The 24,517-nt window shown below is 70.0% G+C and overlaps 4 protein-coding genes across 9 annotated transcripts; 1 reads left to right on the forward strand and 3 right to left on the reverse strand.

Moving 5' to 3' along the window:
- Nucleotides 1–1,070: 1,070 nt before the first annotated feature.
- LOC134550478 (uncharacterized) lies at nucleotides 1,071–5,153 on the reverse strand. 5 transcript variants are annotated; one of them, XM_063397210.1, is made up of 12 exons: nucleotides 4,972–5,153; nucleotides 3,767–3,810; nucleotides 3,609–3,672; nucleotides 3,090–3,230; nucleotides 2,754–2,852; nucleotides 2,472–2,527; nucleotides 2,272–2,397; nucleotides 2,140–2,182; nucleotides 1,974–2,054; nucleotides 1,752–1,908; nucleotides 1,549–1,619; nucleotides 1,071–1,265 (listed from the first exon to the last, which is right to left on the reverse strand). In XM_063397210.1, exons 1-12 carry the CDS (start codon nucleotides 5,014–5,016, stop codon nucleotides 1,110–1,112), a joined length of 1,083 nt encoding a protein of 360 aa, XP_063253280.1. In that variant the 5' UTR covers nucleotides 5,017–5,153; the 3' UTR covers nucleotides 1,071–1,109. The 5 variants fall into 5 exon arrangements, with proteins under 5 accessions (XP_063253280.1, XP_063253279.1, XP_063253282.1 ...); XM_063397209.1 differs by lacking the exon at nucleotides 2,140–2,182 and having other exon boundaries at nucleotides 1,974–2,139; XM_063397213.1 differs by lacking the exon at nucleotides 2,140–2,182 and having other exon boundaries at nucleotides 1,123–1,265.
- A 283-nt stretch (nucleotides 5,154–5,436) lies between these two features.
- On the reverse strand, nucleotides 5,437–11,720 carry GCC1 (GRIP and coiled-coil domain containing 1). 2 transcript variants are annotated; one of them, XM_063397204.1, is made up of 3 exons: nucleotides 11,668–11,720; nucleotides 9,468–10,366; nucleotides 5,437–8,944 (listed from the first exon to the last, which is right to left on the reverse strand). In XM_063397204.1, the coding sequence occupies exons 2-3, from the start codon at nucleotides 10,353–10,355 to the stop codon at nucleotides 7,679–7,681; spliced, it is 2,154 nt and encodes a 717-aa protein (XP_063253274.1). In that variant the 5' UTR covers nucleotides 10,356–10,366; nucleotides 11,668–11,720; the 3' UTR covers nucleotides 5,437–7,678. The 2 variants fall into 2 exon arrangements, with proteins under 2 accessions (XP_063253274.1, XP_063253273.1); XM_063397203.1 differs by lacking the exon at nucleotides 11,668–11,720 and having other exon boundaries at nucleotides 9,468–10,548.
- A 2,566-nt stretch (nucleotides 11,721–14,286) lies between these two features.
- On the forward strand, nucleotides 14,287–16,543 carry LOC134549473 (acrosin-like). The gene is made up of 5 exons (XM_063395015.1): nucleotides 14,287–14,360; nucleotides 14,519–14,689; nucleotides 14,851–15,126; nucleotides 15,455–15,623; nucleotides 15,749–16,543. The coding sequence occupies exons 1-5, from the start codon at nucleotides 14,287–14,289 to the stop codon at nucleotides 16,406–16,408; spliced, it is 1,350 nt and encodes a 449-aa protein (XP_063251085.1). The 3' UTR covers nucleotides 16,409–16,543.
- Nucleotides 16,544–17,531: 988 nt separating this feature from the next.
- PAX4 (paired box 4) lies at nucleotides 17,532–20,897 on the reverse strand. Its single transcript, XM_063395016.1, has 7 exons — nucleotides 20,885–20,897; nucleotides 20,420–20,652; nucleotides 20,103–20,318; nucleotides 19,180–19,567; nucleotides 18,664–18,746; nucleotides 17,969–18,038; nucleotides 17,532–17,755 (listed from the first exon to the last, which is right to left on the reverse strand). Exons 1-7 carry the CDS (start codon nucleotides 20,895–20,897, stop codon nucleotides 17,592–17,594), a joined length of 1,167 nt encoding a protein of 388 aa, XP_063251086.1. The 3' UTR covers nucleotides 17,532–17,591.
- Between the last annotated feature and the right edge of the window lie 3,620 nt (nucleotides 20,898–24,517).

A 24,517-nucleotide genomic window follows, 5' to 3' on the forward strand; every position in this document is an offset into this window, starting at 1 on the left:
AATTGTGAGCGATGTCCTTCAGGGTGGTGTAAACCCTGCACATATCCCGGGTGTGTCCATGCAGGCCCCAAACCCTTCTGGAGAGGAGGAAATCTTGGTTTAAAAACACCCCGGAGCCAAGCTGGGTCCTGGTTTGGAGGCTGGGGACGTTTATTGGGGTGGGAATGGCTGTCCCTGCTCTTGGTCACATCCATCCTGCTTTTCCGGAGGGTTCACAGCCCCAGCCCAGCACCTGTGGGTGGCTCTGTGTCCCTCTGCCCTTCCCAAGGCACAGAATCACGGAGGCATTTGGGCTGGAAAAAACACCCCCAGCACTGCCAAGGCCACTACTGGCCCTGTCCCCAAGTGCCACATCCAGAGGGCTTTGAAATCCCCCTGCATTGGGGACTCCAACTCTGCTCCTCAGCAGCCCAAACTTCCTCCCTCAGGAATTCTCCCTCAGGGATGTAATTTTAGCTTTGCATTCCTCCCAAGGAGGCCAGGCCCCATCTCCTGCAACCCCAATATCCCAAAATCCTGGGATGGTTTGGGATAGAAGGGACCCCCGAGCCCCTGCAGTGCCACCCCTGCCATGGCAGGGACACCTCCCACTGCCCCAGGCTGCTCCAGCCCCAGGGTCCAGCCTGGCCTGGGGCACTGCCAGGGATGCAGGGGCAGCCACGGCTTTTCCAGCCTCAGTGGTTCCGGGATTCCACATTCCATCCCTGCGGATCTGCACGGAGCAGGGGCTGGAAGCTGGGGCGTCTCCAGCAGGGAGGGGCTGCAGGTGCCCCCAGTGCTGGGACCTGCCCAGCCCCACCTGGGCCCTCCCCGAACCGCTCCAGGCACGGGGGCCGCACCCAGGGGATCCCACCGGGACACCGGGAGCCGGGATAGAGTCCCTGCCGTGGGGGAGTGGCACTGGAGGGGCTTGGAGGTCCCTGCCCACCCAAACATTCCAGGATTCCCTGAGCCGGGAATGTGCAAATCCCACCGGGAGGTGGGAGCAGCCCCCGGGGGTGGGATGAGGTGGGAGCAGCCCCCGGGGTGGGATGAGGTGGGAGCAGCCCCCGGGGTGGGATGAGGTGGGAGCTCAGGGAGCAGCCCCGGGGGTGGGATGAGGTGGGAGCTCAGGGAGCAGCCCCCAGGGAGTCATCGTAGAAAGCCTTGAGCGCCCCGGGGCTGTGCAGGGAGCGGCTCGGGGCCAGCACGTCCCGGCGAAAGTTCTCCCTCCTCCAGCCGTAGACCAGACTGTGCAGGAAGCCCTGCAGGGACACGCTCAGGGCCTGGGGGACGCGGGGACAGAGCGTCAGGGCCCCTGCGGGCACAGCCCAGGCAGGGTGACACAGGACACGGGGATTTTCCTCTTGGTGTGGCCAATTAAAGCACATCCAGCCCCCGGGAAGAGCCAAGGGCTGAAATCCCAACCCAAAACCAGCGGGAAGAGCCAGGCTGGGCCCAGGGCAGGGCGGGCCCGTGCCCGGGGTGTCCCCAGGGGATGTCACAGCTCCCACGTGGAATGGGGACAAATGTCCAGCCTGGGAGCCCTGGAAAAGGGACTTTACTCACTGTGGACACGTAGAGGACAAAGAGTGAGGCAGGGCTGATGCTGGTGAAGGAGAGGATGGTGAGGAGGAAGGCTGTGGGTGGGACACAGAAGGACATTCCTTGGTGGGACACTCCCAGTGTGACCCTGCAGGGATGGAGGAGCTGGGGACACCCCCAGGGTGACCCTGCAGGGCTGGGGGCTTGGGGACACCCCCCGGCCTTGCCTGGCGTCCAGCAGAGCAGGAAGACGAGCTGGAAGTGCAGCGAGGCTCTGCTGACGCTGCGGCCGCTCCCGGCCCCGAAGCCGCCGTCCCCGTCCAGGCCCAGCAGCGGCAGCGCCGCGCTTCCCCGGCAGCGGAGCCGCACCCGCCGGTACAGGAGCTGCGGGTGTCGGGGCTCAGCGGGGCCCTGGGGACCCCCAGTTCCCCCCCGAGCCGGGACCTCACCGAGCAGCAGCCGAGCACCAGCAGCAGGCACAGCAGGAAGGTGATTTTCTCCTCCAGCGCCGCGTTCTTACCCCCGCCGGACTGGGGGCAACGGGGAATGAGCGGGGCTGGGCCAGAGACCCCCGCGGCCCCGGAGCCCCCGGCCCCAGGCAAGGGCAGCGCCCACCTGCGAGCAGATGTCCCGCGTGGGGCGGATCAGGAGGAGGCAGCTGCAGGGACAGAGCGGTGCCGGTGGCCCCAGAGCCCCGCCAGGGGTCCCGGGGCTGCAGCGGTGCCCGGGGGCGGGCGGGGGCCCTACCTGGAGCAGTAAAGGCCGAAGGTGGCGTTGGAGCCGCGGCCGTCCCAGGGCCCCACGGGCGCGATGTCGGTGGCGGGGGCGCCGCGGACGAGCAGCCGCGCCAGGAGCGTCAGCGCCGGCAGCAGCCTCGGGAAGGGAGAGAGGTGAGAGCCCCGGGACCCCCGGCACTGCCGGGGGCTCCCAGCGGGGCCGGCACCTACCAGGCCAGGGCGTAGGGAATTCCCCGCCAGGCGCTCTCCAGGCAGCGGCTCCGCTCCTGCGGGAAAACCGGGGCTGGAGCGGCGGCCGCAGAGCGGGGTCCGCCCCGCTCCGCCGGACGGGGGAGCCCCGAACTCCCGGCAAGGGGAACCCCGAACTTCCGGCAGGGGAGCCCCGAACGGCCGGCAGAAGGGGCTGCCCTGGATCCCCGCGCTGCTTCCCCGCCCTGACAGCGCCGTGTGCGGCCAGGACGGTTCCCGGCTGTGCCCGGGCCAGGCACGGACCTGCAGCGCTGCCGGGGGCCGCGCTCGCCCCCCGAGGACGGTGCGGTGCGACTCGTACGCGTAAACAACGACCATGAGCAACGAGACGGCGTAGGCGGTCTGGGAGAGAGAGGGAGGGGAGAGGGGAAGGGACGGGGGACCCCGCTGTGCCCAGCGCCGCAGGACACCCCGCACCGTCCCTCTGCCCCCGACACCCCCGTGCCCCCGTCCGTGCCCTCCTGGAGCTCCACACCCCGCCGGCCGCCGGCAGAGCTGTCCCGGCGCCCACCCCGAGGAGGGGACCCCGGGACAGCGTCCCCAGGACACCCCAGCCAGGTCCCAGCAGCGTCCCCTTACCGCGGTCAGCATCCGCCCGTAGGGACAGGCGGCGTAGGCGGGCACGGAGAGCGGCGCCGGCAGCAGCGGGATCGTTCCCGTGCCCAGCAGCGCGGCGGCCCCCAGTAAATCCGCCAGGGCCAGCAGGAACAGCGGGCGCAGCTGGGGACGGGGCACCGCGTTAGCTCCGCCGGCAGCAGCCCCGGGAGCTCCCGCGGCCACTCCCGGGCTGCTGTCGGGCATCCCGCACCTCCCTCCCTCCGCCCGCCCGGGGCGTTAAACCGGGTTAAACCAGCCCGGCTTTGACTCGAGTTTAGCTGGGGCCAGACCCAGCCCTGTGTCCCTGGGAGCCGGTGGCGCTCACCTGGATGTGGCAGCGGTGACACTGCCACCAGCCGGGCACACACCTGGATGTGGCAGCGGTGACACTGCCACCAGCCGGTGGCACTCACCTGGATGTGGCAGCGGTGACACTGCCACCAGCCGGGCACACACCTGGATGTGGCAGCGGTGACACTGCCACCAGCCGGTGGCACTCACCTGGATGTGGCAGCAGCGCCCCTGCCAGGAGGTGACGGCGAGGACGGACCCGCTGCCCAGGAGGCTGCAGGGGACGGGGCGGGTGATGAAGATCCCGGCAGAGCCGCTGCCCCGCCAGGTGCCAGCCCCAGGGGACTGGGGACAGGGACGGAACCCACCTGAGCAGCGCGGCCGGGACGGTGACACCCGCCAGCACCAGGACCTGCGGGAGGCACGGAGGGAGCGCGGGCTCGGCCGGCCGGGAGCGGGGCCACCACGAGCCCCCCACGGGGCGGGACGTGGGGCTCGGCACGGGGGATTGGGGCTCGGCACGGGGGACGTGGGGCTCGGCACGGGGGATTGGGGCTCGGCACGGGGGATTGGGGCTCGGCACGGGGGATGCGGGGCTCGGCACGGGGGATGCGGGGCTCGGCACGGGGGATGCGGGGCTCGGCACGGGGGATTGGGGCTCGGCACGGGGGATTTGGGCTCGGCACGGGGGATGCGGGGCTCGGCACGGGGGATGCGGGGCTCGGCACGGGGGATGCGGGGCTCGGCACGGGGGATGTGGGCTCGGCACGGGGGATGCGGGGCTCGGCACGGGGGATTGGGGCTCGGCACGGGAGATTTGGGCTCGGCACGGGGGATTGGGGCTCGGCACGGGGGATGCGGGGCTCGGCACGGGGGATGTGGGCTCGGCACGGGGGATGTGGGCTCGGCACGGGGGATGTGGGCTCGGCACGGGGGATGTGGGCTCGGCACGGGGGATGCGGGGCTCGGCACGGGGGATGTGGGCTCGGCACGGGGGATGTGGGCTCGGCACGGGGGATTGGGGCTCGGCACGGGGCATGCGGGACCCTGGACTCCCTCGGCCATCCCTGCCCGGAGCCGTGCGCAGGAACCGCAGCAAAGGCGTTTCCCGTCGCTGGTGAGGGATGGAGGAGCCAGGGCCGGCTCCTCAGCAGCCCCTCGGCGGTGCCTGCACTTGGTGGGGCTTCCCCGCTTCTTCCTCCCGAGTTCCTGCTCTCCTCCTGCCTTTCCCTCGCCCCGGGCCGGGGAGGGCCGAGAAGCCGCGTCCCGCCCGGGAGCGGCTCCCGACGGCGCCTCTGGAGCGGCCGAGGAACCGGGCGGGTCCCGGGCCCGGGAGACAGCGGGGAACAGCGGGGAACAGCGGGGCCGGAGCCCGCCAAGAGCCGCCCCGGCCCCGGCGAGAGCCCTGCCCCGCTGTCACCCCTCCTTGCTGGTGGCCGCGGCCACCCTGGGCCTGTCCCCAAACCCCAAATCCCGCGTGGGGGGAGCTCCCCCGGGCGGGATTTGTTGGAACGGGACCGCAGCGCTCAGCCGAGCCTCTCCCGGCGCTCCCGAGCCCCCCGCACGCCTTTACCTGGGCATCCGAGAGGCCCGGGGGCCGCTCCTGCGCCGCGGCCATGCCCGGGATGGATCGGTGCGAGCGGCTCCCGCCGCCGCCGCCGCCCGCTCGCCCCACGCCCCCCGTGGGACACGGGCACGGCGCGGCCCGAGGAACCTGCCCGGCCTGGGAGGCGGGAGCTTCCCAAGGGAGCGGCGGGAGCTTCCCGGGACTGCGGGAGCTTCCCGGGAAGCAGCAGGATATTCCCAAGGGAGCAGGCGGCGCCGTGCCAGCCCCGGGAGCGGGGAGGGATCAGCCCCCGGCATGGGAGAGCCCAAATGAGCGCTCGGGTGCCCCTGGGCACATCAGGAATGTGGGAACAGCCCCGGGAGAGCAGCTGGGAGTTCCTTGTGCTGCTGGAGAGCCCAGAGGAGGCTGGAACCTCAGGAAATCACAGGATTTAGCAATTTTGTGACAATTTTGAGCCACCAGAGTCCCCTCAAACAGGAATTTTACCTTTATTTCAGGGATATGGACTGAAGGGAGAGGGGGAAGAGGGAGGGATGTGGGGGAGGGACTGAGGGAGGGAGGCAGCAGGAGGGAGAGGGGCTGGAGCAGAGGAAGGAATGGCACCGGGAGCTGCAGGAGGGTGACAGTGACACAGTTGGGCACTCCTGGAAAAGCTCCCCTGCAGCAGCTTCCTCATCTTCCTCTGCCAGGGACAGACAGAGGGCACCGGGACGGATCTGTGCCCTCCCAGCCAGATCCTGCCTTGTCCCTGTCCCAGCCGGATCCTGCCTTGTCCCTGTCCCAGCCGGATCCTGCCTTGTCCCTGTCCCAGCCGGATCCTGCCTCATCCCTCCTGTCCCAGCTGTGTCCCCACGCTGTCCCCTGCTCCCAGCTGTGTCCCCTGCTCCCAGCTGTGTCCCCTGCTCCCAGCTGTGTCCCACCCCACTCCTCCACCCCGCTGGCCCCACACGGGTCCCCACCTCCCCTGGGACACACTCCAGGTCCCCCCATCCTGCGGGAGCAGAGGAGAACAGGGATCCATCCCTCAGCCTGGGCAGGAGGAGGCTCCACCTCCCCCTGGAGCTGTGGGAATGGCTCCAGGGAAAGCGCTGGAGCCTCCCTGCCTTTCCTGAGGCACCCCTCGATTTCACACTGGGGGCAGGGACTGGGCTCTCCCAGCCCTTTCCTCCTTCAGGAGCGTTTCAAACATTCCCAGGACAAACCCTCCCATCCCATCCAGTGCCCCATCCGGGCAGTACCTGGAACATCCCTGCACAGAGCCCAGGAGGGGCTCAGCCCTGTCCCCCTCCCAGCAGGGACAGCCTCTGCCCGGGGAGATTTCCCTGAGGATTTTTTGGAGGAGAAATTGGCACCTAGGGCTGCACTGGCCAGACTGGAATCCCGGGAATTTGGCTGCTGAGAGGACCGGGACAGCCAAGGAGGAAAGCAGGGAACTTGCAGTCCCTGTCCTTGTCCCTGGCAGTGCCAGGCTGGCTGCAGCATTCCAGGGTCCCTGTCCTTGTCCCTGGCAGTGCCAGGCTGGCAGTGGCAGGAGGGATGCTCATCCCAGGGTCCCTGTCCTTGTCCCTGGCAGTGCCAGCTGCTGCCTCCCGGGCTCCCTGTCCCGGGATCCTTCCCAAGGCTCTCCTGCAGCACCAGGAGCTGCTCCCAAACCGGCTCCAGGACCCTCTGGGGTGTTAATCCAGACCTAGCCCTGTCTCTGGACTGGGAAAGCCAAGCTTTAGCAGCCAGGATTTAATTCCAAACACGGGGCAGGAGAAAAATGCCCGGAGAGGCTTTGCCTGTGCAGAGGGGGAGGCTCTGGAGGATCCAGGGGAGCAGAGCTGGGAAGAGCCAAATCCAGGGATGCAGCTCTGCCAGCAGAACATCCCAGGGCACTTCAGCATGTCCTGGCTTCCTTCTTTCACCAATTCCCAGGAAATCAAGGTTCCCGAGCCCTGGCCAGGCTGTCACTGTCACCAGGGTCACTGCCCACAGCTGTCACCTCCTGGCCCTTGCTGCTGCTCCCACTCCAGCAAGAGCAGCCCTTCCTTCCCAAATCAGTACCACAGAGCAGTCAAACTTCCCTGGAACGCTCAAAAACCAGGAGCAGGGCACTCATTTCAGCCTTTCCTCTGCTTCCAGCTCCCAGGCAGGGTCAGGCAGCTCAGGTTCCCACTCCGAGTGCCTCGGGATGGGAATCATCCACAGGGAGATCCTTTCTCCTTCCTGGAGTCCCTGATAACCCAGAGAGGATCCCTGGGAAGGAAGGAGAGCCTGAGGCCCTGGCTGAGCCTGGAGCTGCACCCACTGGTTAAACCTGGCTCTGGAATCCCTTAGGGGGAAACACCCAGGATTTCCTGCACTGAGCCCCATCTTCCTGAGCCTTCCACGGCCTGCTGCTATTTTAGCTCCACCTAAAGTGCTTCCCACCCTCCCTTTCATCTCCTGAGTCACCAGCCTGGCTGGAGCCCCAAGACCCACGTGAATTCCACTTGATCCCACACCTGACAGGCAGGCATTGTTTCTAAATCACCTTTAAAACCCTCGGCATCTTCAACTCCACGGTTTGGAGATCAAGTCCCAACTCGGAGCAAATTCCCTCCGCAGAGGCTTTGGGGCTGGAAAAGCTGGCACCATCCACTGCAAATCAGTGCTGGAAACACCGAGCGGGGCCCAAGCCCCGGAGAGAGGTTCTGGTCAGTGCTCAGGGAAAAGGGCCAAAGCCCGGCCCTCATCTCTTGCCGTGCAGCCACCACGAGCCGTGGGCCGAGCTCTTGGCGATGCTGAGCTTCTCCTCGGGGCTGAAGTGCAGCACGGCCAGGATGGCGGTGAGCGTCTGCTGGCGGCCGCGCGCGTCGGGCAGCGTCAGGAACCGGTACACCACGTTCTTCAGGTACTCCAGGTTGGCGCCCTCCCTGCTCCTGTCCCGGCTGCTCTTCTGCACCTCCTCCCGCAGCGCCGCCACCTCCTCGCGGTGCCGCTCCTCCTCGGCCAGCGCCCGGCCCTGCAGCTGGTGCAGCTGCAGCTCCAGGCGGTGCCGCTGCTTGCGCAGCGCCGCGATCTCCACCTCCTTGCGCGCCAGCTGCTCGGCGTACAGGAAGAAGGTGGGCTCGGAGCCCGAGCTCAGCTGCAGCGCCTGCGGCAGGATCTCTGCTGAGTCCTGCCCGGGGGGGTCCCCGGGGGCGCCGTCGCGGGGGCCCTGCGGGGGCGCGGGGGCGCGGAGCCGCTCCAGCTCGCGGTCCTTCTCGGCCAGCACGGCCAGCGCGCGGTCCCGCTGCTTGTGCATCTCCTCCTCCAGGCGCAGCGCCCGCTCCCGGAACTCCAGCTGGCACCGCTCCAGCTCCTGCCGGTGCAGCTGCTGCAGCTGCTGCAGCTCCTGCCTCTGCGCCTGCAGCTCCCGCCGGTGCCGCTCCTCCGCGTCGTCCGCCGCCAGCTGCAGCTGCACGTGCTTGTCCCGCAGCTCCGCCAGCTGCTCCCGCGCCTCCTCCAGCTCCTTGGCCAGCCCCACGTCCCTGGAGGCCTTGCTCTTGAGCACCTGCTGCGCCCTCACCTTGTAGCGCTCGAACTCCTCCTGGAGCTGCCTCAGCTCCTGCTGGCACTGCCCGCCCGGGGCCTTGTCCTTGTCCCCGTCCCCGGCGCCCGGGGGCGGCTCCGGCTCCCGCGGCTCCTCCGCCTCCGGGCCCCTCCCGGCCGCCGCCTGCAGCAGCTTCCGCAGCTTCTCCATCTTCTCCTTGAGCGCGGCCACGTCCAGCGTGGCCTCCTCCACGGCCGCCTCGCCCGGGGAGCGGCCGCAGGCAGCCGTGGCCAGGGTCTTATTCTCCAGGTCCAGCTGCACCAGGCGCTCCTTGAGCCGCTGGATGGTGCCCTGGTCCCTCTGCTTGCCCTTCTCGTAGGTGCCCAGCAGCTCGGCCGCCTGCGCCACCTGCGCCTCCAGCTCGGCCACGCGCTGCTCCTCCCGCTGCGCGCGCTGCCGCAGCTGCTCCTCGGCCTGGGCTGTCTGCGGGGACACGCGGGGACACGCCTGGGGTCACACCTGGGTCACACAGGGCCCCTGCTCTGCTCCTCCCCACCCCAGGAGTCCTGCCCGACACACCTCCCTGTCCTGGCTCTTTGGGGATTTGTGTGTTTGGAACCCTGGGATGGTTGGGTGGGAAGGGACCCCCAGAGCCCCTGCAGTGCCACCCCTGCCATGGCAGGGACACCTCCCACTGCCCCAGGCTGCTCCAGCCCCAGGGTCCAGCCTGGCCTGGGGCACTGCCAGGGATGCAGGGCAGCCACGGCTGCTCTGGGCACCCTGTGCCATTTATTTCCAGCCTCCTGGAATCTGAAGGACTGGCAGTGGGAACTGGTCCTGCTGCAGCCCCACTCCCTGGACACATCCCACAGGGAGCTGTTCCCCAGGATCGTCATCCCATCAACCCAATCCAGGGCGCTCTGGACTCTGAGAGACCAGGGGAGGGAATTTGGCTCCCCCTGCCCCAAACCCTGGCCCAGTCCCTGCGCACCACCCCCATTCCCACCTTCTTCATCTCCTGCACCAGCTGCAGCTGGAAGTGGTTCTTGAGGCCGGCCATCTCCTCCTGCAGCTCCTGGATGCGCGGGTCCGGCCTGCCGCTCTCGTCCCTCAGGGCCTGCAGCTCCCGCCGCAGCTCCTGCAGCTCCTGGCCCAGCTGCCGCGCGTGCCGCTCGTGGCCCTGCGCCCCGGCCAGCTCCTCTCGGGCGCGGCTCAGCTCGTCGTCGGCGCGGCGCCGCGCCTCGCGCTCGGCGCGCAGCAGCTCCTGCAGCTCGCGCAGCATCAGCCCGTGGTCGCCCTGCTCGCGCTCGCGCTCCTGCTGCTGCGCGCCCAGGCGGGCGCGGGTCTCGCCCAGCTGCCCCTGCAGCCGCCGCAGCTCCGCGTCCCGCCGCAGCGCCGCCTCCTCCAGCTCCCGCCGCATCTGCCGCCGCTCCGCCTGGTACGAGGCCTCCATGCGCGCCTTCTCCCGCGCCACCGTGGCCAGCGCGCCCGTCAGCGTGGCCAGCTGCGCCCGCAGCTGCTGCAGCCGCCGCTCCGGCTCCTCCTCGGCGCCGCCCGCCTCCTCTGCCCCCTGTGCAGCCACGGGCGCGTCCTCCTCGTCCCCCCGGGCGCCGGCGGCGCTGCCCGCCGTCCCCGCGCTGTCCTCGCTGTGCTCCGAGCCCCGCTCGTCCGCGCTGTCCCCGCCGGGCGCGGGCGGGGCCCCCTCGTGGGGCGCGGAGAGCGCCTTCAGGCCGGCTTCCAGCGCCTCCTTCTCCTTCAGCAGGCTCTTGTAGGCGTGCACCACGTCCTTGAGGCGCGCCTGGAAGCGCAGGAGCTGCTGCTTCTGCGTCTCGATGGTCTCCAGCAGCTCCTTCCTGCTGGGGCCGCCCCCGAAGTTCATCCCGAACTTCTCCATGGCGGGGGAGTCTGGGCAGGGCGAGGGGAGAGGGGAGAGGCGCCTTAGGGAAGGGCAGCGGCACCGCCCCGGGCACAGCGGGACACCAAAGGGGCAGCAAACATCACACATCACACACATCACACACATCACACACATCACACGCATCACACGCATCACACGCATCACACGCACCACACGCGTCACACGCGTCACACGCGTCACACGCGTCACACACGTCACACACGTCACACACGTCACACACGTCACACACGTCACACACACATCACACGCATCACACACATCACACACATCGCACACATCGCACACATCGCACACATCACACACCACACACATCACACACATCACACACATCGCACACATCGCACACATCGCACACATCACACACCACACACATCACACACATCACACACATCACACACATCGCACACATCGCACACATCGCACACATCGCACACATCACACACATCACACACCACACACATCACACACATCACACACATCACCCTGCCCGGCCCCTGCCCTGCACCGCCAGCCTGAACCCCCCAGAACTGTCATCCTGAGCCCCCCAGGACCCCCAGCCTGAGCCCCCAAAGCTCCCACCCTGACCTCCCCGTGACCCCCACCCTGAGCCCCCCAGGACCTCCATCCTGACCTGCCCAGCACTCCCACACTGACCCCCCAAAACTCCCACCCTGACCTCCCCGTGACCCCCACCCTGACCTCCCTGTGACCCCCATCCCGACCTCCCCAGGACACCACTCTGAACATCCCTCCAGGACCCCCTTCCTGACCCCTCTCGGGACCCCCCTGCTGATCCCCCGGACACCACTCTAAGCCCCCAGACACCTCCCGGACCCCCTGGGCCCTCGTTGTCACCTCCCCAGGACCACCCTGACCCCTATCCTGACCTCTCGGGACCCCCGGATCGCCCTGACCCCCGGGGCCATCGTGACCCCCGGACACCACCGGGACCCCCATGGTTACCCCGCAGGACCCTCCCGACTCCCACGCTGATCCCTCCGGGCGCCTCGGGCCCCGCACCCCTCCATTCCCGCTCCCCTCCATTCCCGGGCCCCGCTCCCCTCCATTCCCGGGCCCCGCTCCCCTCCATTCCCGGGCCCCGCTCCCCTCCATTCCCGGGCCCCGCACCCCTCCATTCCCGCTCCCCTCCATTCCCGCTCCCCTCCATTCCCGCTCCCCTCCATTCCCGGGCCCCTCCATTCCCGGGCCCCGCTCCCCTCCATTCCCGCTCCCCTCCATTCCCGCTCCCCTCCATTCCCGCGCCCCTCCATTCCCGGGCCCCCCGCACCTCCGGCCGGTTCCGCCGCGCCGCTACTTCCGCCGGAAGTGGCGGGCGTGGGCGGGGCCAAGGGGCGGGTTCAGGGGCGGTACCACGTGCCACAAACGGCAATGTGGGCGTGGCCGTGCGCGCGCGCCGCTCCGCGCTGAGGGCGTGGCTTTGCCGTAGGGGGCGTGGCCTCAGCGCGTGACGCGACACGCGGCGTGGGCGTGGCCTGATGCAGCGGAGGCGTGGCCATGATTGTGGGCGTGGTCAACGATGGGGCGTGGCCTTCGGTCCGGCTCAGCGCGGCGGTGACAACGCAGCGGTGACAGCCCGGCGGTGACAGCCCGGCGGTGACAGCCCGGCGGTGACAGTCCGGCGGTGACAGCCCGGCAGTGACAGTCTGGCAGTGACAGCGCGGCGGTGACAGCGCAGCGGTGACAGCCCGGCGGTGACAGCGCAGCGGTGACAGCCCGGCAGTGACAGCCCGGCAATGACAGCCCGGCAGTGACAGCCCGGCGGTGACAGCCCGCGGTCACAGCCCGGCAGTGACAGCTCGGCAGTGACAGGCCAGCAGTGACAGCCCGGTGGTGACAGGCCGGCAGCGACAGTCCGGCGGTGACAGCCCGGCAGTGACAGTCCGGCGGTGACAGCCCGGCGGTGACAGCCCGGCAGTGACAGGCCGGCGGTGACAGCCCGGCAGTGACAGCCCGGCGGTGACAGCCCGGCGGTGACAGCCCGGCAGTGACAGGCCGGCGGTGACAGCCCGGCAGTGACAGCCCGGCGGTGACAGCCCGGCGGTGACAGCCCGGCAGTGACAGCCTGACCGTGACAGGCCGGCGGTGACAGCCCGGTGGTGACAGCATGGTGGTCCCCTGTCCCTCCGTGTGTCCCCTCGAGTGCCCCGGGTCCCCCGTGTCGCTCCGTGTCCTGCAATGTCCTCCCCGTTTCCCCCCCCGTGTCCCTGTGTCCCCTGGAGGGCTGTCTCCATGCCAGCCCTCGGCGGGGGCCGTTTGCTCCTCGGGGCAGAGCCCGCGGGCAGGGAGGTGACACCGAGCGGTGTCAGGGCAGCAGGACGAGCTGCCACCCCCGTGCTGTCCCCACGGCGGTCCCTGTCCCCTCTGGGAAGGGCCTGGAGGAGCCTCCCGGTGTTCCAAACCCTCCGGATAACGGTGGGGAGGAGCTGGAGTATCACCGTGGAGGCCTAACCAGGAAAACAGGCTGGAGACACAGATCTGGGTGCAACAACAGCAGCAGGGCAGAAGACCCGGTTTATTTACCAAAACCTACTTTTATACTTTTACTATGAGGCCTGTGGATTGGAGGAAGGAATTCCCACCTCAACACCACATTGGTGGAGGGGACTGTCACACAGTCTTGTTTGTCCCAGCAGAGAATGTAAAAACAATGGCTGTGTTTATAGAACATAGCTGATGTTTACATTAAAAGAGCGTGAGAAGGTACGAACTTCTCCTTTAATATGAGCGCTCAGCAAAACCGGGAAAAACTCATGGCAACACTGGAGAGCCCTGGGGTCTGTCCGAGCCACCGCCGGCAGTGCCACCTCGGCTGCGCCCTGTCCCCGCTGTCCCCGGGGGAGGGACCCGGGGCTGCTCCCGCTGTGGCTGGGATCCCCCGAAAACCCCGGGATAAAGAAAACCCCAACACTCCGGCACTGCTCTGTCCTTGGCCAGGGGCTGTGGCCAGCAAAATTCCGGCCTCCACAGAGACCCCGGGACAAAACTTTGTCACCTGCTTGTACATTCTGAGCCAACAAAGAAATGAGAGCTCATTGGTTCTAAATTACATTAAAATCTCTTTCATTAATTACTATCTGTCTTCTACTGGTTATTGAGTTCTTCCATGGCAGGGACACCTCCCACTGCCCCAGGCTGCTCCAGCCCCAGGGTCCAGCCTGGCCTGGGCACTGCCAGGGATGCAGGGGCAGCCACAGCTGCTCTGGCAATTCCATTCCAGGCAGCAATTCCTGCCCAAGATCCCACCCAGCCCTGCCCTCTGGCAGTGGGAGCCATTCCCTGTGTGCTGTCCCTCTGTCCCTTGTCCCCAGCCCCTCTGCAGCTCTCCTGGAGCCCCTCCAGGCCCTGCAGGGGCTCTGAGCTCTCCCTGGAGCCTTCCCCTCTCCAGGTGAGCCCCCCCAGCTCTCCCAGCCTGGATCCCTGGGAGCTGAGGGGCTCCAGCCCTGCAGCAGCTCCGGGTCCCTCTGGGCTCTGCAGCAGCTCCAGGCCCTGCTGCCGTGTGCCAGGGCTGGGGCAGCTCTGCAGGTGGGGCCTCACCTGGGCACAGGGCAGGGGCCCCTCCCTGCTGCCCACTGGGCTCAGCCCAGGGCTGGGGGGTCTGGGCTGGGCCAGGGGCAGCTCTCAGCCCCAGCACTCCCAGATCCTCTCCCAGGGCTGCCCATGCCCAGCCTGGTGCCAGGAGGGTGTGACCAGCCTGTCCCTGTGCCGGCGCTCTGGGGCGCTGCCCCCAGACCATTCCATGGCTCTGTCAGCCCCTCCCCCCGTGCCCCACACATGGAACCCCCCCTCTGTGACATCACCCCGGCCCGGTGGCACCGCGGGCACCACCAGCCCCGCGGGCACCAGAGGTGACACCTGTGGCCTAGCTGTGCCACCCGCGCTGGTACCGATGGCTCTGCTGTGGCTGCTCTGTGTCCTGCTGGCCCTGGCCGGGCCCGTGGGGGGCTCCTGGGACACCTGCAGGTCGGTGTGCCCGGGGGGCTCGGGGACACTGGGGGCTGGCCTGGCACAGGCACAGGGGAGCCCGGGGGTGGCTGTCCCTGCTGTCCCCGAGCAGGGCAGTGATGGCTCTGTGCTTCCAGAGGCACCTGCGGGCTCTGGCCCTTGGCTTCTGACCACAGCTCTGCTGCTGGCACCGCCCTTGCCGTGGGGGCCGGGGTCCCTTCGGGGGCCTGGCCTGGCATCGTCAGCATCCAGGCCACCTGGGAGAACGGCACGTGGCACATGTGTGCAGGCGTCCTCCTCAGCCCCCGGTGGGTCCTCACGGTGGCACACTGCTTCGCCAGGGCCGGGTAAGAAACAGCAGGGACAGAGATGTCCCCAGAGCACGGGCAGGTGCCCGGGTCACAGCACCACGTGCCACTTCCCTCTCCGTCCTGGGAAGCAGAAAGCCGGGAGATGTTGGGCTGCTGCAGCCCATGGCTCTGCTCCCTGTCACCCCTCTCTCCATCAGGCACCTCCCCAAGGACTTCTCCGCGTGGGGAGTGGTGATGGGGGCCACAGATCTGACTCAGCCGGGCCCCAAGGCTGTGGTGAGACACATCCAGAGGCTCCTGGTGCACCAGCACTACGTGGCTGCCACGGCGAGGAACGACATCGCCCTGCTGGAGCTGCAGCAGCCCGTGGAGTGCAGCGACTACATCCAGCTGGGCTGTGTGCCCGACGCCTCGCTCAGGGTGTCGGAGCTGAAATCCTGCTACATCGCCGGCTGGAACCTTGCCAGAGGTCAGTTCCCAACAGCGTGTGTGCTCCGAGGGCGAGCTGGGCACCCCGGGGACACGGACCGGCCACGGACAGAGTCCGCCCGCAGGACGCCAGCGGGGCCGGGGCTCGGAGCAGCCCGGGCTGCGGGAAGGAGTCCCCGCCAGCACGGGGCGTGGAACGGGAGGAGCTGTGAGGTCCCTTCCCACCCAAACAGTCCCTGCTGGCCCTGAGAGGCCTCTGCAGAGATGGGTCTGGCTCCTTCTCCAGGCCAACAGCAGGGACACAGCTGGACAAGATCGCTCCGAGGGGAAGGGCAGAGCCTGGGGAAGGGGAGGGGATGGATGGGTACCGAGGTGCTGGGGGCTCATTCACACGATTTCGGGATCAGGCAATGTTCTGCGGGAGTCCAAGGTCCACCTGATGGACACGGAGCTCTGCAACAGCAGCCGGTGGTATTCAGGGAACGTTCATGCTGACAACCTCTGTGCTGGGTACCCAACGGGCGGCATCGACACCTGCCAGGTAGGAGCCCCACACAGCCAGGGCCGGGCTGGGAGAGAGGAGCCAGGGCTGGGCTGGGAGAGAGGAGCCAGAGCTGGGGCCAGCAGCAGCCCCCCACAGCCCCTGAGGCCTCTCTCCTGGCACAGGGGGACAGTGGGCATCCCCTGGTCTGCAAGGACAACGCAGCCGACTACTACTGGCTCGTGGGAATGAACAGCTGGGGAAGAGGCTGTGACAGAGCCAGGCACCCCGGGATCTACACCTCCACTCAGCACTTCTACAACTGGATCCTGCTCCAGACGGGCCTGAGACCAGCAGACATCACCGGGCAAGCACCGGGGCCAAACTGTGCCGCCACTCCTAAGGCAGAGGTCACCTCCACTTCTGCAGAGACCCCAACACCAGAGCCGGTGACAGAGCCAACACCAGAGCCAGAGCCGGTGACAGAGCTGGTACCAGTGCCAGAGCCGACGCCAGAGCTGGTGCCAGACCCGGTGCCAGAGCTGGTGCCAGAGCCGACACCAGTGCCAGTGACAGAGCCGACGACACAGCCAACACCAGAGCCAACACCAGAGCCAACGCCTGAGCCACCGACAGTGCCCGTGCCAGAGCCAACACTAATGCCAGAGGCAACACCGGTGCCCGAGCCGGAGCCAGAGCTGGTGCCAGAGGAGCCGAAGCCAACACCAGAACCAGAACCAGAACCGGACAGGCTTCTGCTCATCTCGGTGCCGTACCAGAGCCTGGTGAGATTCTGTAACCTGCTCCGGGATTTCTTGCAGTTTCTGAGGGACCAGCTGGACTGACCCCGGCATGAGCAGACGCAGCTCCGCTGCCGCGGCCCCGGACCGCTCCTGCTGGGACCGCGGGGCCCGAGGCAGCCCCAGCGCCCGGGGCTGCTCCGGCGCTGCCGCCCGTCCCTGCCCGCCCCCCGGGGCTCCGTTTGTTGTTCAATAACGCTGTTGGTGCTCCCGGTACCGCGGTCTCGGCGCGATTCAGCCTCCGGGCAGGGCGGGGAGGGCCCGGGCCGGGAGCGGGAGGGAGAACGAGCGGGGCTGGCCCCGGTTCGGGGGAGACGAGGGCGGAGTCCGGGAGGAGCGGGAAAAGCGCTTTAATCACGGAGCGGGAGCGGGAACGGCTCCAGCGGGAGTCCCGGAGCCCCGAGGGGCGCGGAGGTGCGGGAGGTGCCAGCCCGAGCCGCTGCTGCCACCCGGGGGTGTCCCCTCTGTCGCCGGCTCCGCCTCGGAGGCTGCCGGGACCCCCCGCCCCGCTCCCGCTGCGCCCCCGGCTCTGCTGCAGCCGGGAGCGCGTCCGGGATCCCCGGATCCGGGACGGTCCCGGTGCTCCGGCGGGGCCGCTGCCCCAGGGAGCTGTCCTGGCTCCCGAGAAGGGGCTGCAGCCCTCCCGGAACGAGACAGGGATCCTGGATGCTGCGATCCATCGGCGTCTGGAGGCGGTTCGGGGCCCTGCCGCGGGCTGGCCCGGCCGCGGTGGCCGCAGAAGCCCCTCACGAGTATCCTCAATCCCCGGCTCGGGGGATGCCGGAGCCCCCATCCCGCCGGAGCCCCCCAAGGACAGCCCGGGCCGCGGGGGCACCGCGGGCTCAGCGCGGCTCCGGGCCCCAGGCCGGCAGCGGGGCGAGCCCGGGGGGCAGCAGCGCCAAGCGGGGGCTCTCCAGGGGCTGCCAGGGCGCCGGAGCGGGGCTCCCGCCCGGAGCGAGACCTGCGGGACGGACACGGGGCTCAGGCACCGCCCCGGCCTGCCGGGCCCCGGAGGGGACACCCAGGGGACCCCGCACCGCTCGTACCGCAGCACGCGTCGTCCCAGGCGCAGGGCCCGGAGGCGCAGAGGTGCAGCGGGGCCGGGGGGCGCGGGGGCGCGGCGAGGCCGCCGAGGGGCTGCGCCGAGCCCGCGGGGGTGTCCGGGAGGGGCTGCGTGGGGACCAGAGGGCGCCGCGTCACAGGGACCCCGGGGTGCTCCGGGAGCGGCTCACCCCGGAGGGCACCGGCAGAGGGCCGGGACGGCTCCCGAGGCAGCGCGGGCTCCGGAGGGGACCGGAGCTTGTGGGGTGTCCCCAGCACCCCGGGACCGGCCATGTCCTACCCGTGCGGCGGTGGCACCGAGGGCGGGCGAGATCCAGTCGCACCAGGGGCCTGCGTGGGCACGGGCGGGGACAATGTGGTGGCTCGGGCACGGCGCGGCCCCAGCGCTGCCCCAGCGGCCGTGTCCTTTCCCCGGCTCCCAGCGGGGCTCTGGGAAGCGACCCCGCCTGTCCCAGCGCCAGACTTCAGCCGCGCTCCCCCCCCGGCCCCGCTCCCTCCTCGGTGGCAGTGCCACGTCCCGTGCCCCCGGTCCCCGGGTGTCACCTGCGCCGCCGGCCTCCAGCTGCTGCTTGTTCTCCCGTCGCCACTTGGCCCGGCGGTTCGAGAACCAGACCTGCGGAGAGGGCGGGGGCTGAGGCTGCCGCCCCCCGCCCACCCCCGGGAGAGCCACGGCCCCTTGGCACAGCCCCGAACCCCGGGACACGGCGGGACACGGGGGACACGGGGGGACACGAAGGGGACACGGGGGGGACACGGGGGGGACATGGGGGGGACACGGGGGGGACACGGGCAGAAAAGGGGGCTCCATCCCAGAATGGGAATGGACACGGACATGGAAAAGGACGGCCGTGCCTTGATCCCAGGGGTGCACATGGGCATGGCCAGAGGAGAGGGATTGGGTCTGGGCATGGTCAAAGGACGGGCCTTGATCCCAAACACGGACAGGGACAGGGACAAGGGCTCCCATCCCGGAATGGGCACAGACCCGGGCAGAGGAAGGGCTTTGGTCCTGCACCTTCCCCACCTCCCCGGGCTGGCAGCACACGCCAGGCTCCGGGCAGTCCCTGCCGCCCTCCGGAGCCCGCCCCCCGCCCGGCAGTGGTGGCACGGTTCGCGGACGTCCCCGGGGGCAGGAGGGCTCCCGGTGCCCCGGCGCGGGCGGCCCCGGTCCCAGCGGCCTGTCCGGGCTGCCCCGGCCCCGGCCGCTCTCCCCCGCGTTGTGGCGGGTCCCCTCTCACCCTGATGGTGGTGTCCGGGAGCTGGGTGGCCGCGGCCAGGCTCTCCCGGGTGGCGGTGTCCGGGTACTGTCCCCTCTGGAACTCTGCGGGGGAGTCGGGGTGACACGGGTGGGGTCGGGGCTGCCACCCCCGGCACCCGGGAAGGAGGAGCAGGACGTGTCTGCAGCCAGATCCTGGGGTAGCGAACTGGGGGGCTCTGGGGTGGTTTGGGGTGCTCTGGGGTGGTTTGGGACACTCTGGGATGGTTTGGGGCTCTCTGGAGTGGTTTGGGGTGCTCTGGGGTGGCTCTGGGGCTCTCTGGAGTGGTTTGGGGCTCTCTGGGGCGCTCTGGGGTGGCTCTGGGTGCTCTGGGATGGTTCGGGGCTCTCTGGGGTTGTTTGGAGATCTCGGGGGTGCTTTGGGGCCCCTCAGCAATGGCCGGGCCACCCAGAGGGGCCCGAGCCCATCCCGAAATTCCCCCCTTGGGAACGGCCCCGCTCGGTCCCGCCCGGAGCCCGCATCCCGTGGGGGGCGCACCTTTCTCCAGCGCCTCCGCCTGCTGCCGGGAGAACACGGTCCTGCTCCTGCTGCCGCCGCCTCGCCGGGGGCCCGGGGAGAGCCAGGGGCCCGGGGGGAGCAGGGGGCCCGGGGGGAGCCGGGGGCCGGCGGCGCAGCCCTGCCGAGGCTGCGGGCTCCCCGGGGCCGGGCCGGCGGGCGCGGCCGGGGGCGACACTGCGGGGCCGGGGGGCATAAGCTGGAGGCGGAGCCGGTGGTGGGGGCTCCCGGAGGGGCCGGGAAGGGTGAGGAGGGCTCCGGGCTCCGGGGCAGCCCAGCACGGCTCAGCCCGTGGCCGCGGGTCCCGGGGCTCGGCCGCCAGGCGGAGGTCGCTGGGCAGGGTCCGCAGCAGGCGGTTGATGGAGGAGACCTGGGCAGGGGAGAGGGGATGTGCCGGGGGGACGGGACGGGACCCCCGGGGCTGCGGGGGGACAGGAATGGCGGCGGATGTCCCGGAGCTGTCTCCGGGGCCAGGAATCCTCCGCCCCGGGCCCGAGCCCGTCTGCGCCCTGGATCCAGGAGCCCGGAACCCCGGGGCTGGCAGGATCGAACGGGAGGCGATCGGCCCGGAGGGGGCGGCAGGGTGGGTCTGTCCTGGCCGAGCAGGGACACTTGTCACGGAGCCACCGCGGTGTCCCGAGGAGGCAGCCGGGCTCGGGGGTGGCGGCGGGGGTGATTTGCCTTTCCCTCCCCGCCTACTCCAGCTCCGCGTCTCGGCAAGCACCGAGGATCCTTCGGTATCCCTCCCGTTCCCGAGCCCTTCCCTGCCCATCATTCCCCCTATCCCCTTCCCTGCCCATCGTTCCCGCCTCCCGCCCCCTCCCGCCGCCCGGCCGTGGCTCGGGCCGCCCTGCCCCGCCCGGCCCGGGGGTCCCCGCAGCCCCGGGGGTCTCCGGGGGACTCACGCTGGGGATGCCGCGGCTGGCGCAGATCCCCTCGGCGTGCAGCTGCCGGCGGATCTCCCAGGCGAAGAGCCCGGGCTGCTCCAGCTTCAGCCGCGCGATCCTGGCCACCACGGCGGGGGTGGCCAGGGGGGGCTTGCAGCCCCCCGCCGCCTTGGGCCCCACGGCCCCCGTCCGGTAGTAGCGGCCCAGGATTTTACTGACGCAGCCGTTGGACACCTGCGGACAAAACTTCAGAGCGGGGGGGATTTGGGAGGGGAGGGAGACCCCCGGCCCCGGCCCCGGCCCCGGCCCAGGCCCCGGCCCCGGCCCCGGCGCACCTTGAGGCTGCGGGCGATGTCGGAGCCGCGGGCGCCGCTGGCCGCCAGCGCGATGATTCTCTGCCTCTTGCACGTGGGGAGGGGGCGGCCGTTCAGGAAGAGCCCCCCGAGCTGGTTCACCCCGCTGGGCCCTGGGGAGGCGGGCAGGGCTGGGGGAGCGCGGCTGCCGCTCCTGAGCAGCACCGGGGACCAGGCCGGGCCGGCGGGGCTGAGGGGGCTCGGGGGACTCGGTGCTGCGGGGTGGGCGCAGGCAGGGAATGGGGGCAGCGGGCCCAGGAGGCAGGAAAAACACCCCATGGAAGAGCACGGGGAGAATTTGGGAAGGGCAGGGGGGGCTGGGTGTCACCGGGAGGGCCCTGCGGAGCCGCGGGCGGAGAGCAGCCGGAGCAGGGAGCGGTGGCGCGGCACAGCCCCGAGCCCCGCCGGGAACACCGGGACCCCGCGCCCGGAGCCCCGCGCTCTCACCTCGGTGTTGCATCGTGGGGAGGCCTCGGGGGCTGCGGGTGCCCGGGAGTTCCCAGCAGGACGCGGCGGTGCTGCGGGGCCGGAGGGATCCGCGCCGGTGTCCGGGGCTCAGCCACGGCCCTGCTGCGAGCAGAAGGGACCAGGGCAGGGACCTTGGAGCAGAGCACGGAAACGCCTGAGGGCAGCTTGGGAGGTCTTTGTGCTCCAGGCACAGCGGAGAAAGACCCGGAAAAGAGTTCAGAGGGCTCTGGAGAGGCTCCGGAGACACCGGGAGCGCTGCCTGTGCTGCCGCGCCGAGCAGCCACCGGCCTGGGACGGAGCCAGCGCCCGCAGAGCTCCCCTGGGCACCCCACGGGGACACGGGGGTCCCCGCCCCACCCCAGCTGACTGCCGGGATCCACGGGAATGGGGGCTTCCTCCATGCCCACCACCGTCCCAGGCAGGAATTCCTGCCCAAGATCCCACCCAGCCCTGCCCTCTGGCAGTGGGAGCCATTCCCTGTGTCCTGTCCCTCTGTCCCTTGTCCCCAGCCCCTCTGCAGCTCTCCTGGAGCCCCTTCAGGCCCTGCAGGGGCTCTGAGCTCTCCCTGGATCCTTCCCCTCTCCAGGCTGGGCATTCCCAGCTCTCCCAGCCCTGCTCCCTGGGATTTCCCGGCAGGATTCCCACAGGGACACTGGTGCCGGTGCCTCTCCTGCCTGAACACCTCGGGCACCGCAGAGCAGCAGTGCAGCCAGAGGTGCCTCCGAGCCTGCTGCTGCTGCTCACCAGAGCCCCCGGTTCACCTGGAGCACCCCAAACCCCCCCGACCCCCCAGCGCGGGGCTTCCCCTGCCACAGTCCCGAATCCCACGGCGCCTCCTCCCGGCACAGCCTCAGGGAGATGTCTGGCTACACTGACCCTCGGTGAAACTCAGGAAAACCGAAAAATCCAACAACGGGGACAAGTCCGCAGGTTTCCCGCAGGTTTCCCGCGGGTTTCCCGCAGGTTTCCCGCGGGTTTCCCGCAGGTTTCCCGCGGGTTTCCCGCAGGAGAGCAGCAGAGCTGAGGCGCAGCCCGTGTCCCTCTGCCTGGACAGGGCTGGGTGGCCCTGGAGCGGTGCACGGAGGCTGCTCCGGGGAGGAGGGAAGGGAAGGAGAGAAGGGAAGGAGGGAAGGGAAGGAACAGGACAGGAGCCCCTCGGGGGCCCGCGCAGCCTCCCCAGCATTCCCCGGCTTGGCCCGTGCTGCGCCCGGAGGTGACCCGGGGATTTCTTTCCCCACAGGGAACTGGGAGCACTGGGAAAGCCGAGCTGGGAGCCCCCGGTGCCTCTTGGGTGGTGCCGGGATGAGCGTGGTCTCTGTGTGGCACAGGGACAGGGATCCAGCGGGATCGCGGGGCCGGGCCAGAGCCGGTACCGCCCGGGGAGCCCGGAGCTGCTCGGGTTAAGGCTCGTCCACCACCGATCCCTACAGCGATTCCCGCCGCTTTGACACGCGGGAGGTGCTCGGAGGGCGGGAATGGCCGCAGCGGCGCAGGGAGGTACCTGTGGAGCCTCGGCGGAGCGGGGCCGGACCGTGCCGGGGGCCGGGCGGGCGCTCAGTGCCGGCAGCGCGGCCGTGATGTCACGGCGGGAGGGAGAGGAGCACGGCGAGGAAGGGGCGGCCCGACGTGACCGCGCCCAGCACACGCCCGGCCCGGGGGGCTCCCTCGGGGCTCGGGGGCGCTCGGAGCCCCCCGGGCCGGGCACGGAGTCGGTGCCGGGTGAGCGCCGGCGTTTCAGCACCTGCGGCCGGCGGACAGCACGGCCCCGCCGCGTCCCCGCGCCCCGGAGCGTCCGCGGGGATCCCCCGGCGCTGCCCCCCGAGGGGCTTCGCTCCCGCGTCTCTCCCGCAAAGCAAACAGGGACATATGGGATTCAATCATAAATCCAGCTTCGCTTTTATTACATCGATTTAATTTATTTTGGGTGCTGAACAAATAGGAGGCGGCCCCCGTGGTGGCGGCTGGGCCCGGCGGGGACTCCCCGGTGTGTTCCAGCCGAGGCACCGGCACAGATGGCCCCTTCTTGGAAGATTAAAAAAAACACAACGTTGTAAACCTTTCAAGTAAAATATTTGAAGAGCAAATATTAGCCAGCGAGGAGCCCATCACCGTGGCCCTCCGCGCCCGCCCGCGAGTCATCCAGCGTTATTTGCACCCCGGCCCGGCCCCCGGCTCCGCACAACTGCCCGCCTTTGGAAAATACCATATGCTCCGAATTACACATTAACCACAGCCCGCGGGCCCCGGGCCCGGCCCCGGCCCCCGGGGAGCCGCCGCGCCGCCCCCACCGCCGCCCCCGGGGCGCCCCGGCTGTCCCGCACCCCGGGCCCAGGCTCGGGCTCCCGACGGCGCGGGAAGGGCCGGCACCCAGGGCTGGGTCCCCCCCGCTCCGCCCCGGCAGCCCGGAGCCCCCGCTCGGCCCCCGGCCGTGGGGGAAGCCCGGTGGAGCCCAGGGCCGGGCGAGCCCCGTGCGTAACGCGGCCGCGGGGAGCGGGCGCGGGGCTTGGCACCGGGGCGGGGGGGCTGGTCCCGACCCTGTGCCCCCGTGCCCCCAGGGCCCGGGCGGGGGGCGGCGCGGGGGGCTCCGGGCCCGTCCCGGAGCGGCGGGGCTGCCCCGGGCTGTGCGCTCTGGGACCGGGCGCGCCGGGCTCCGGTGCGCACAGCCCCTGCCGGCGCCTCGGCGCTCCCGGGCCGGCCCCGCGGTGCCCCGGCGGCGGGAGGAGCCCCCGGAGCCGCCCCGGGCTCGGGGAGGCCGCGGGAGCCCCGCGGGCCGGGGGCGGGCGGCGGCGGCGGGCACAGGGCGGCGCGTCCCGGGCGCGGCTCGGGCGCAGCGGCCTCGGGCACCGGGAAACCGGGACCGGGAACGGCGGAGAGGGGAGGAGAGGGCAGAGACCGGGACGGGGAGACGGCGAGAGCGGGAGACGTGCGGAGGGGAAAGAGAGATGGACACGTGGGGAGCAGAGACGGAGATGAAGAGAGGGCGAAATGGAGAGGTGGAGACGTGGAGAGACCGAGCCCGGAGGAGACGGGAGGCGGAGAAGCGGGGACGGGACAGGGGGGAGAGGGAGAGGGGGAGTTGTGGTGATATGGAGAGGGGGAGAGACAAACGGAGAGACCGAGAGGAGGAGATGAGAGGAGGAGGAGAGGGGAGACAGAATTATGGAGAGGTGGGATGTGGAGACATGGAGGGATGGAGACATAAAGACACGGAGAAGTGAAAAGACAGAGGTGGAGAAATGCTAAAATGGAGAGCTGGAGGCATTTGGAGAATTATGGAGACGTGGAAAGGTGGAGAGGTGAAGCTGTGAAGACATGGGATGATGCAGAGGGGGACAGAGGGGAGGTGTGGAGGTGTAATCAGGGAGATTGGAGAGGTGCAGAGGCAGAGGTGGAGCGGTGAGAGCAGATTTGGAGAGGCGGGCAGAGCTCTGGGGAGGCGGAGGGAGGATCCAGGACCCCCCGTGGCAGCTCCGTCTGTGCCTCTGTGCCCTGCCCTGCCCCTCGGGGCTTTGGAGGGTGCTGAGTCCCGGGGGCGGGGTGGGGATGCTCCCCCTGGACAGGCCCGGCCCGCTGGGTCCCCGCGGCTCTCAGCAGCCGGCACAGGGGGGGTGT

The sequence above is a fragment of the Prinia subflava genome, chromosome 4, assembly GCF_021018805.1.
Source record: "Prinia subflava isolate CZ2003 ecotype Zambia chromosome 4, Cam_Psub_1.2, whole genome shotgun sequence".
Classification (NCBI taxonomy): Eukaryota; Metazoa; Chordata; class Aves; order Passeriformes; family Cisticolidae; genus Prinia; species Prinia subflava.